The sequence below is a fragment of the Peromyscus eremicus genome, chromosome 15, assembly GCF_949786415.1.
Source record: "Peromyscus eremicus chromosome 15, PerEre_H2_v1, whole genome shotgun sequence".
In the NCBI taxonomy this organism is placed as follows: domain Eukaryota; kingdom Metazoa; phylum Chordata; class Mammalia; order Rodentia; family Cricetidae; genus Peromyscus; species Peromyscus eremicus.
The window spans coordinates 30,366,750-30,379,679 of NC_081431.1; the positions used below are offsets into that span (position 1 = coordinate 30,366,750).

At 36.1% G+C, this 12,930-nt stretch overlaps 1 protein-coding gene across 4 annotated transcripts in view; it reads right to left on the minus strand.

Annotated features, from left to right (window-relative positions):
• Window positions 1-12,930, minus strand: part of Nme7 (NME/NM23 family member 7) — a 144,155-nt gene that overhangs the window by 93,561 nt on the left and 37,664 nt on the right. For all 4 annotated transcript variants that reach the window (XM_059280125.1, XM_059280126.1, XM_059280124.1 and 1 more), the window contains 4 exons: window positions 12,819-12,929; window positions 10,360-10,410; window positions 8,032-8,239; window positions 5,089-5,194 (listed from right to left, as the gene is read on the minus strand). In XM_059280125.1, coding sequence (XP_059136108.1) covers window positions 5,089-5,194; window positions 8,032-8,239; window positions 10,360-10,410; window positions 12,819-12,929 — 476 coding nt within the window. The remainder of the gene's footprint in view (window positions 1-5,088; window positions 5,195-8,031; window positions 8,240-10,359; window positions 10,411-12,818; window position 12,930) is intronic.

Sequence of the window (12,930 nt, forward strand, 5' to 3'; positions counted from 1 at the left end):
TCATGCAACTGTACTCAAAAACTAAGCCAATGATATTAGCAGCAGTATTGATAGTAGAAGAACCATAATGGCGATAGCAACAATGTCGGAAATGTACAGCACTCAACAGGTGATGGGTATTGTCCTCAGCACCTTTCATACAATCCTTAGTCACGAAGAAGGCATAGCATATTATCATTTTATAACTAAGCAAACAGGATACAAAAAGGCAAAATAATTGATCCAATATCTGTGGGCAATAATCAACATACTAGTATTTAAGAAACATAATCATATTTCAGAATAAAATTATCTACCTATATCTCTATCTATAGTTAACTTTTAGAGAACTGAAATGATTTAAGCCTATATAAATATAAAAATTATATATGTAATAAAAATTTTCATTTCAATACTGCCTTTCAATCACATATTATTTCATGATATTTCAGTTATATATATATGTAATTATTAAGTTATATAGCTACTATTTATTTTAATTTCCCTGTATTTTATTTATGAATTCATTTTATGGACAGGCTTAAAGTAACTACATATAAATAATGAGAACATATAAACAAACATGTTGCATAGTTTTGAAGTTAAAAATTAAAAAACAAAAATAAAACATTCACCTGGTTTTACTTTCTTTTAAATTCTGAATTCCAAAATGAAAACATATTTCAATCTACATATAAAAAGACTGTAAAATCTCAAATGCACTTTTTCCCGTGTATTAAAAAAATAAAAACAAAACTAAAGTTTCTCTTTTTCCTACTCTCTTAGAAGTGAGAAGAGAAATTACTTTAGCCTCATAGATAAGTGTAGGACTAGGAATTAGGACTGCCTACAAGCACATGACAACTATTTATGCCCAGAAATCCCTACCCTGAAAGATAAGGATGTAAGTCAGTAAACGACTTCATTGTGTACACCAGAAACTCCCCCAGCTCATTTACCCCCCAAAACCATGACTCAAACAGTCACTGTTTCACAATTTCCTTCCAACTGGGCCAACAACTCACTTATCAGCAACTGTAAGCTTAAAGGACTTAGTTATGACTCCATCTTACTGCATGAGATTCCAATCCTACAGTGCGGTGTGGACTCTGCACAGTCTCCTTCAGGTCACTGCGAAGACAGAAGAACCCATCCTAGACAGTCCTGGTCTACAAAGACTACATCAAGGCTGTGCTCTTCCTTACAGGTTAGTGGGCAAGAAACTAACGCAGGTTTCTTGGGTATTAGGTACTCAGGGAATTCTGAAGGAAGTCAGGATTCAACACGTTCCATTTCAGTCCCTCTTGAACCAGAAGCTCCCTTTAAGTCTCTCTGTTTCTGCCTAGAGCAGCCCACGGGTACAAATCACATACACCAGTGCAAGGGATCATTAAAGAATGAGATTAAAAATGACAGAGCCTGCCAAAGTTTGACACAAGACTTCAGACTTCAAATTCCATTACTACCACAGTGAACTGGGTAACCACACATTTCAAATCGATCACCAAGTACCACTGTAATCCACGTTTAGAAATAAAAGAAAAAAGTTATTAAAAATCTCATAATGCTGAAGTTCATGCTGGCATCTGAGAAAATTTTATAAAAAATTCTTTTGCTTAATTTTCTATCTAATGTTTTCAAGCTTGAAAAGTAGATGGGAATGTGGCACAATAGTAAAGCTCTTGTCTAGTTGAAGCAAAGTCCTGGGTTTCATTTCTACTACCAAAGAGAAAAGACAAGTAAGTTTTAAAGAACAGCTCTAACCAAAATTATTTAAATGTATATAAGTAAAAAATTATATATGTGTGTAATAAAATTGAGCATTTTGACATTATAATTAACTTAACTATTTTTATTAGCTCTAACTTATATTTACCTATGGGATCTAAGTTATATTGCTAGTATTTATTCTAAAGCTAATATTTATTTGAATATTGCTTTATTTTACTTTAGTATCACATTTTTTTCTTTATAAAAAATTTAAACAGGAGATGAGAATTTAGCTCAATGATAGAGTGCTTGCCTAGCAAGTGCAAGGCCCTGGGTTTGGTCCTCAGAATTAAATCAGATAGCTGTTTAACTGAATAAAACTATTAAGATGCTGAAGTTGAGCAATTTAAGAATTTGTTTCCTCACAGATATTGTTTGTACATATATATGCAAATGTAAAACCTATGAAAAAATTTTAGCATTTATAAATTCGTAACTACCATTCCAAGGTAGAAAAACCATATATGTACATGTACTTGCATATATATATGTATATCACACATACATACAAACAGCCTTGGGTATATATATGTGTTATATTACATATATGTGTACATATATGCACATTTGCATATATTTATATATATACATATATATGCCTGAGCAGGAAAAATAAGTGCAGCATTAACCAGCAATTTATAGGGAGCATGTGAATACAGTAATAAATTTGACTTTAGACTATATCTCATTATTACCACAGAGGCTGTTGGCCATCTACATTGCTATCATTTCCTGTGAAAATTTACTAACCATGTGATGTTTGTGTTTTTGCTGATGTTGAGAACATGAAAACTGGAAGACAGAGGGTAGCACATACCATAAGCCAGCACTCTCAGTAGACAGGAGGATCAGGAATTCAAGGTCATCCTCAGCTACAGAGTAAGTTTCAGGCCAGCCTGGGTGAAATGGGACCATGTCTCAAACAAACAAACACAACCAGAACAGAACAGTCTGGATCCTGGGCTTCCTGCTCTACATTAAGGAAAAACAATCCAACCTCTCAGGACTCCAGCTAGCTTACCTGACATGACATCCTTGCTCTGCCCATTCAAGGACATGATGTCTAAGGTCTTGACCAGTCTGCTACCTGGCAGAGTTGTAACTAACATATGTGTTTATTACCCATCATGTATGGAAATGCCCCATAATTATGGCACAGTGGTAACTAACATATGTGTTTATTACCCACCATGCATGGAAATACCCCACAATTATGTTCCTAAGACCAGTGTGGTAATGAAGCAGTTTCTAAATAATTAAAGATGCATTAATTATGCACAAGATCTTTAAGGTTCATATCCTTTCAACCAATAATATGACTTCCAAAAAAGTAGCCAGAGGAAATTATTAGAAATGTCATCTAATATTTATGTAGAAAGACTCTTCAAAATCTTTATTTTTTCCCTTTTATTGAAAACAGATTTTTTTTTCTCACACAATATATTCTGATTATAGTTTCTCCTCCCTTGACTCCTCCCAGTTCCTCCCTACCTCCCCTCCTATCCAGATACACTCCCTTTATGTTTTTCATTAGAAAAGAACAGGCGTCTAAGAGATAACAAAAAACAACAAAATAATAAAACAAAAAACATCTCATCGAAGTTGGACAAGGCAAACCAATGAAAGGAAAAGACCACAAGAGAAGGCACAAGTTATTATTAATAAAGAACTAGAAATAACTCAAGTATCCAAATATCATACACAGGATTATTATGAAATATTCAATCAATAATTAAAATATTCACGAGGCCTCAAAGAAAGACCCAAATGCTCTCAAAAAATAAATTAGAGCAACAGAATATAGACACACATCTCAGCTACATTATGCTCTTATGTATGTATCATATATGCACACACACACAAATGCACAAAAAAACACATCAAAATGTTAACAATGAGAAGTCTGGTATTAGGAAGCAGTTATGGGTTTTTGGTTTTTTTTGCAATAAGGTCTTGCTGTATAGTCCAGGCTGGTCTCAAACTCAATATGTAGTTCAGGATGACTTAAAAAACATGATTGTCCTGCCTCAGACTTCTCAGTGCTAGGATTACAAGTGTGTACCACCATGCCTGGTTCAAGTAAATTTTTATTGTCTCATACACAAATATGTATACGCAATTTTCAAGTTTTTCTACTGTGCTTAGAATACATAAAAACGACACCCAATTCTGCATATTACTCAGTATATTCTAGTTTTCAAGAAATATCTTTTAAATTAAACATCTCAATTCCAAAACAACTTGGAGTAGCTGATAGAGATGCACACAACCAACTCAAACACATGAGGAAACAGATAAAAGCAAGAAATGAACTTGCACACTCTCAGTGCACACATGCACATACACTTGTGTGTGTATATACACACATATAAATATCGATATTCATGTCCATCAAAGATCTGTTTCAGATATAGAAAACTGGAGGGAGTATCTTCAATTCCTCAGAAAAGATGTACTCTGGGGGTAATAATCACTGTTTAATTTTTTTAGTATTTATTTTATGTGTATCAGAGTTTTGCCTGCATATAGGTATGTGTAACACATGCATACATGGTGCCCTCAAAGTCAGAAGAGGGCATGAGATCCCCTCGACCAGCAACTGTGGATGGTTGTGAGCCACCATGTGGGTGCTGTGAACTAAACCCAGGTCCTCTGCAAGAACAACTGTAGTGGGGAGCTGGTTGAGCCATGCCCTGAAGCACCGCCCCTAGTGAGGCAGCTGCAGCTGTTACACTTGCCTATGACCTTGAGGTACCTGCCCCTGGGGCATGGCCACCAGGGACCCTCAAGACCTGGGATGCACATATGCCCCCTCTCTTGGCTACCCTGTGGTTTTGGATGCTGAGATCTTAGACCAAGCTGTTCAATAGGGAACATAGCTCAGCTTTCTTGGACCCTATGATAAATCTCCTGTGGTTGTGAGTTTATCCCTAAATAAATTCCTTTGATCATTAAATAGACTCCGTGGATTAATCCCATTGGACAACAACTGCACTTGACTGCTGAGCCATCTCTCCAACCCCATAAACAATGCTTCAGATATGTACTTGGAGTGCTATTTAAGTGAAGTGAGTGAGCCCCAGTTACGTGGCTGGACAGTCAGAAGGAAGGTTAGAAGACAAGGAAGCAACATCTGTTAGCACAGCCATGATCAACAGCCAAAGGAACAGCTAAGGATGCACAGATACCAAAATAAAGACAAAACCTAGACAGATTCCACCTTAAATGTTGCTTTGATTCATGTGCCTTCAAAGAAAAAACTGAAATATTAAAGTATATTTTAACTTCATCATTAAACAAGGCAGTCTATTAATAAAACATCTACAACATGGCACTTACCTTCACTGATGGCATGAGGCTTAATAATGCAGCAGGTACAGTTGGTAAATTTAGCAGTGTTTGCTGGTCCACAGCCTCCACTTGAAGGAAAAAATAATTCCATTTCCTAAAGATACAGAAAGACGAGAAAGGAGATTTTGACACAGATGATCTCTTATCTGAAACTTATAGAATATTTCTGGAAATATACAATTAAAGTTTCATGATATAAATTCTATGTTTCAAATCTCCTAAATGTGAATTTGCAAAGACTGCGTAACTTAGCTCCATTTGGGCACTTAGCAATCAGAAGAACATGCGGAGAGGATTGAAGCAACGTGAACACGTCACTGTGTGACCTCTATTTAAGTGACAAGGTTGCAACAAATTCTGAGAATTGGAAAAAACCAATAGGAGGTTCTTACTTTCTCCAAAGTATAGTTCATAAATACAGATTAATATTAAGTTTAAAAATAAAATATGTAAAACAAAGTCAAAACAAGGACATCATTACAGAAACAGAAAAGTTAATGTTTAGGAGTCTGAGAACTACAGTTAATTAGCAATAATTTACAATAGTTCTATTACAAATCAAAATGAGTAATATATTATGGCCTGATTCACACCGTGGTTATTTGCTTTGCCCATGGCTCATTAAACCAAGAAGTCAGCAATCCGAATGAACCACAAAGATGTTCACATTAATCAATTCTTTTAATCCCTCACATGTGGCCCCTAAGCTTTCAGCACTATTCTTTCCACTATAGTCTCCATAAAAACTTCTGTTCCACACTCCAAAACATCTGCCAGGGAACAAAAAACTATCCAAATACTATCACCTCCACGCTCCAAAACATCTGCCAGCGAACAAAGAACTATCCAAATACTGTCACCTCCAGAAACCTTTTCCTGATGCTCCCAATCACACCATGCATTCCTCACAGCTGTGACTTGTCATCAGCCAAACTATAAATTTAAAGAAAAGAACCAACTTGCAGAGCTTAGTAGCTTCCAAAACACCTAAAACAAAACCTGCCGCAGAGTTAGTATTTTCTTTTCACTGGATTTATACTTGAAAGGTCAAATCTACCATTCAGGAGGCAGAGGCAGGAGGTCCTTTGCTAGCACAAGTCTGCCTGGTCTGTGTAATAAGTTTTAGGTCAACAATGGCTACACAGTGAGACCGTGACTCAAATTTACCATAAAATAAATCAGAGCTACACTAACGAATTTTCATATTTTATTAGTATACATTAATTATATAGAATAATAGGCTTCACAGGATATTTTTGTAGAAGTCTAGCACACACCTGTGCTCATATCCAGTCCCACACTCCCCCCTTACTCTTCCCTCTACCTTCCCCTTCTTCTCTAATGGTCTCCCTTTTATCTTGATGTGTAAATACTTTCTTAAAATATAAGCAAGAGAGAGAAAGAGAATTTACTCGAATATTGTATTATTATTATTGGCTATTATCCTGCTTTTTGTCACTATAAATCAATTTTTATAATTTTATATAAGTAGATTCATATTATATGTTATTTTTCTAGTCTCTTTCACTCAAAAAAAAATTTTGAGGTTCATTCCCTGTAATTCTTTCTCTTTCTTTCTTTTTTGACAAATGATATGCCATGGATGACTACACCATGGCTTGTTCATTTGTTCATCTGCCGGACATTTGTGATCTCTCTGGTTTGGACTATCACAAATTAGCTGTTAGGAATACACAAATCCAGTCTTCTACAAAAGCCATTCATAGGATAATTCTTAATTTTTTTCTGTTAAGACCTAGATTTCATTCTTTCATTTAAAGAAAGAAACTTTTTGCTTTGAAATTTTCATTACGTCTGTCTGTCTGTCTGTCTGTCTACCTATGTGTCCATGCAGTGTGCATGTGCATGGCCAGAGGCCAAAGAACAACTTATAGGAATACATTCTCTCCTTCCACCATGGGGGTCGCAGGTAACAAACTCAGGACACTGGGAGTTGATACAAGCGCCTTGACCCACTAAGCCATCTTGCTGGTCCAAGACCTAGAGTTCTTGCATCTTCACACACGCTGCATGGTCCAGATATTTCTAGTACTTCTCCTAGACTCCTGCTTACCTAACAACAGTGCTTGGTCTGAATGACAAACAGACTACTCAAATGAAGCCTTCTTTTGGAATATCTACTATAGATCTGTAAACTAGTATTCTTAATTGAATTCAGTCACAAACACGAGGCTCAGCAACTTACACTTTTACAGAGAGAAGTGGGCAACAAGTGTCAAACTAGAAGAAAACTACTCGACTGTGACCAACACAACTAAGTTAAAAAAGTGTGGCTTTGAACCACTACGGATCCTAAGAAACAGTCAACAGTTGCTTACCACTACTACAACAGTGTTACATCCCCCAAAGTCTTCAGTGGGAGAAATACTTTATTCTGACATAAAACTCTTGTGGAATCTCAGTTGAAGATGTGTTACATCTGTTTATGCTGTGGGACACTTGTTTAATGATGCAAAACTGTGTTACGTTGGCTGTCTAAAACACCTGGCTGGTCAAATAAAGAGCTGAATGGCTAATAGCAAGGCAGGAGAAAGGATAGGCGGGGCTGGCAGGCAGAGAGAATAAATAGGAGGAGAAATCTGGGAAGAGAATCAAGGAAGAAAGGAAGACTCCAGGGGCCAGCCACCCAACTACACAGCAAGCAATGGAGTAAGAAGTAAAGAAAGGTATACGGGATAGAGAAAGATAAAAGCCCAGAGGCAAGAGATAGACAAGATAATTTAAGTTATGACAAGCTGGCTAGAAACAAGCCAAGTTAAGGCTGGGCATTCACAAGAAAGAATAAGACCCTGTGTGATATATTTGGGATCTGGGTGGTGGCCCCCCAAAGAGCAAAGAGTGAAAAACAACAACTACATTAAACAATTTCCCAAACAAAACAGAAGGAAAATATTTCTCCAAACAACTTACTCTGGCAGCAGACGCAAAAGAGTCAGAGCCGTGAGCCGCATTTCTTATGCCATCTGTCCCAAAGAGGGCTCTGACGCTCCCAGGGGCATCTGTACGAGCTTGCCCAGAGTTTGCAGGTCCAAGCAATCTTTTCCACTCACATATTGCATCATCTCTTAAAATCTCCATGGCAATAACAGGCCCGCTTGTAATAAACTGGATCAGTTCGCTAGGAAACAGGGAAAAGCTTGAATTACTTCTCTACTCTGTCAGTCTAGACATCTGCCTTAACAATGAAGATACACTTACACATCAGTAATTTCAGGGACTAGAGTGTTGTGATCTCAGTTTCTGGCCACAGTGAAGCATATATGGGCAGTGCAAAACCCTCATAAATGGAATGCTTTACATGGATCTAGTCTGCTACACAATCATTACAGAAGTTATGTCAGGCTCATTACCGTTTGCAAGGTGGCTTGTTGAATTCTGATGATTTTATCGACTTACAATGCATATTGTTGAACTAAGCTTTTCCCGTTACTCTAAGAAGGACAAAGGTGATCCCCTTCTTATTTTCATATGGTTTACCGCAGCAGTCAGGTAGAATTTTACAATAACAAAATAATGAGCATGGCATTTTGTAACATTTGCCATTAAGAACTTATTTAAATTTGTAGTGTATCTCAAACGCAGAGAGTGACAACTCTAAATTAATGTGATAAAGAAAAAGCATGTCAAAAACTAGCCTTTATTAGGAGAAAACTACTCTGCGTTATGATACACTAAATGATCAACCATACACACAAGTTTATGGTTTATGTTTAAAAGTTTATGCCTTAGTTCTAGTTCCTTGGGAATGAAAACTGACATTTCATTTTATTTTTCCATTTCTTCATGTACACAAGGCGGCAATGACAAATTTAACTTGAAATAAGTGACATCCTAGTCCCTCACTTTCTTAAGCAGAGGCAAACAGAGAGAAGACTGGGTCTTCTCAGAGAAAGGAAGTCAGTGAACAGGCCTCTGCATGCCTATTACCTTATGACTGCTTTATATATCACCTTCTCACTCCTTCATTAATCATTCCAGTTCACTTAGAGGAACATTTCCAGGAAATAACACGTACAAAGAAGTATCTATACCCACTCTGCTAAGAGGACACAGCATCTTTAAACATATTGCCAGGCCTGAGCAGCCAAAACCAAACCAAACAAAAAGAAGGAAGTATGAAGGAAGAAAGGAAAAGTGGGAGGAAGCAATTACCTATTTAATAAGCATTTAATTATCATGCACTACATATCAGGATTTAAGCAATAAAATAAAATTCAACCCTCAAAAATGTTTAATCTAATATATGATTAACTCAGAATTTTATAATATGAGGGTGGCATATAACAGCTGAGGGGGTGGGGGACTACTGAGAGGAAATGGATCATGAGCTGACTTCCAGTTACTACAGCTGGTCTCTTGGTATGTCTTCCCGATGTCAGAACCAGTTCATTCATTCATTAAGACTTTCTGCATATGAACTGCATGTAAGATATTAAACTAGGAGTTATGATTCAGTGTTATAAAGACATACAAAGAACCTAAAACAAAGAATAATTGCCAAAAATATATATAATAATTCTAACAAAGTTTAGAAATATTTTATGATATCTGATTAAGCTATAATGCAGTAATTTTATTAAATAAAGTTTTTGTTATTTTTAAAGTTTTTCTATGTAAGATATGCAGCAGATGGCTAAAATTTCATTTGCCTTTATTAGAAATACAGACATTCCTTTGTCAATTGCTATGTACATTATTCACTTTAATAACATCCAAAATATTTATAAGAGATTCTAACAAATATTATTAGCTATTATCCATTTCCAAAGATACAAAATATATATCAAATTATTCAGTTCTGTGACTATTGCTTTGTACGTATAAGATACCAAACAAAGACCTTAAAAGCACAACAAAATTCCCAGCAGAAAATATAATCACAAACATATTTTCTTTTTTTTTTTTTGGTTTTTTTTTGTTTTTTGTTTTTCGAGACAGGGTTTCTCTGTGTAGCTTTGCGCCTTTCCTGGGACTCACTTGGTAGCTCAGGCTGGCCTTAAACTCACAGAGATCCGCCTGGCTCTGCCTCCCGAGTGCTGGGATTAAAGGCGTGCGCCACCACCGCCCGGCTACAAACATATTTTCAATTCAGTGAAATATAAAAGGATGTTTCTTAAAACTTAAATAAGCAATTCATTTGTTTCTGATTAAGGTTCAAGTATTTAGTGGTGGATATAAGAAGTCTTTCTAATAAATACATAGAAAAAAACAATTTTAGTCCCCAAGCTAAGCACCTACTTATAAAATGGCCTTGAGTGGTGGTCTGCATGAAAGTCTATTGCTTCTTTCCTATAAAACAAGCAAAATAACAATAGTTAATATTTCTGAAAATAGTTATTTTAGCTTATATTAATAAAACAAAATATAGATTAAAACACACATGCATATGATCTGTATATAAATTATGGTTTTTTTCCCACCAAATTGCATATCCCAAGCATGGGTCCTACCTATGCTGAGATATAAAATTAAAATAAGAAGATATTTTTAATTTTTCATTAATGCTACACTTCATCTGTCCTCCATTTCATCAGCATCTCACTGTATTCTCAATACAATGTTAAATATCAGATCAACAAGAATGTTTGTTATTTAAAGTCTAAACAAGTTATATTAAAAAAATGAAGACACATCCTCTAATTCAAACATTAGAATTAATTTTAAGCTTTAGAACTTTGGCTACCGCTTATTTTATTTTTTGTGACCTACTGGGTATAAACCAAGGGCCTCCCTGATGCTACAGAGCACTCTACTGCTGAGCTACATCCCAAGCCCCTGCAGTTCTTAATTTACTAGTTTGTACTTAGTTATTAGTAAGATCTCTTCAAGGAAAAGATCTGTATGTTTGTATTTTTAAAAAATTCTTGATAAATTATACATATTAAAATCTCCAAAAGTATCTGTAGAGACAATAATCTATTCCAGTAAGTTTACAGGTCTAAAAAGCTTTCCTGCCCTACCAAAATCAGGTTTCTTTCTTATAACTGCACAGCTTTCTTGTTGTATTTATTTATACTATGTAACAAATATATATAAACATCAACCAATATTTTAAAATTTCTGTTAATTTATTTTAAATGTACAGGATTTAGCCTGTTTACCATACGCATACAGTACACTTAGTGATCCAGAAGAGGGTGTCAGATCCCCCGGGACTGGAGTTACAGATGGTTGTGGCCACCATATGGGTACTGGGAACTGAACCTGGGTCCTCTCGAAGAGCATCCAGTGCTCTTCACTGATGAGCCATCTCTACAGCCCCTCAACTATTTTTTAAAATAGCAAATAAACTACAAGTGTTTGCTAGCATTAAAAAAAAAAAAAAATCAACCTTTAGACTTGAGGATTAATTTTGTATGCAATGCTTTTAAGATCTTTTATCATCCATAGTTAGGGAGGTTTTGGGGCACCGTGGGAAACCTACTGTTGTTGTTTAGCTAAATTGACGAGGTATCAAACTGTCTTCTATGCAGTTATGTTTCTATTCACAGACAAATGCTGCTTGCAAAAGCCTTACTCAGATAAGCCTCTTTCCAGTGACCAGTGATGAACGCGAAGATTCTAGGATGAACAAGGTACTGAGAGAAGAGACAGTGGAGTGCTCAGCCCTAAGCAAGATACTTACACCATCCACTCTAGGGTTCAGGGAATGTCATAGAAGAAAGGGTGGAAAGATGTAAGAGATGGAAGATAGGAGAAAGGCTGCCAGATGTTCTCTGCTGGGCACGACCCAGCCACTGCAATTGTGAACTCACAGCTGCTGTCATTGCCTACACTGGACCTGAGCAAGACCTGGACCTGTCCACAGCAATTTGTTATTAAGTGTTACATACTCTGCTCTACTTTTATACACTGGGGAGCTCCATTTGTTGTTTACACCAACATCACCTCAAGTGATAAAGGTGTACCATGGAATAAGGGCTATAACATCACACAAAATTCTCATCTCCATCGGAATCTTATGAGACCACCATCGTACATAGTCCATCACTGACCAAAATGTTGCTATTCGCTACATTGCTTCATTTATTCCTGCCCTGCCTTGAATCTGAGGACACTGGAACTGAAGAGAAGGGAGTCACATTTCTGTTCTTTGTCTGGCACTGTGAATACTTTGTTACCATTCCTAAGATAAACAACTTTATCCTGGGATCCCAATCATTTCATAATAGAAAAGGCTTGTTAGGCTAAGTCTTATTTTCATCAAATACTTTAAAAAGTATCTAATTAGGTTAAATTATAGTACTTTTACATAGAGAAGTAAACAGGTATGTTGGCATACACATTAAGATGAATTAAATGTAAATAAACATTTCTAAATGCATCCCTTTCAAGAACCAGAACCATCAGAAATCACTGGATGGCCACATCCTCTATTATTTTCATAAAGTACATTATTCTTACATAGAAGAGATGTCAGAAATTGATGTTATGAAAGCACAGAGCTATGGACATCAACACAGTTAAATGAGGGCTATGTAATCTGCCAACCTCTGGTTGCTTAGAGTTAGGTCATTATTTAACTAACTGATTATCTATGGTCTTGCTTGCTTCATCATGGTACTCTATATTTGCCATTCAGTGAAAGGTTTTTGTTTTGCTTTATGGGCTCTTTGGTTTTTGCTGTTGTTTATTTAAAGAATGATGGGAAAGATAAATGACATTACAGAACTGAAAATGAGCAGCCCATTAATTACCTTGAAAGCATCATCATTCGGAGTTTGGTGATAGTAAATCCACTTTTGTTTATCATTTCAATGATTTCTCCAGCTTTTGATATTGCATCTGGTTTGATCAGGGCTAATGTTC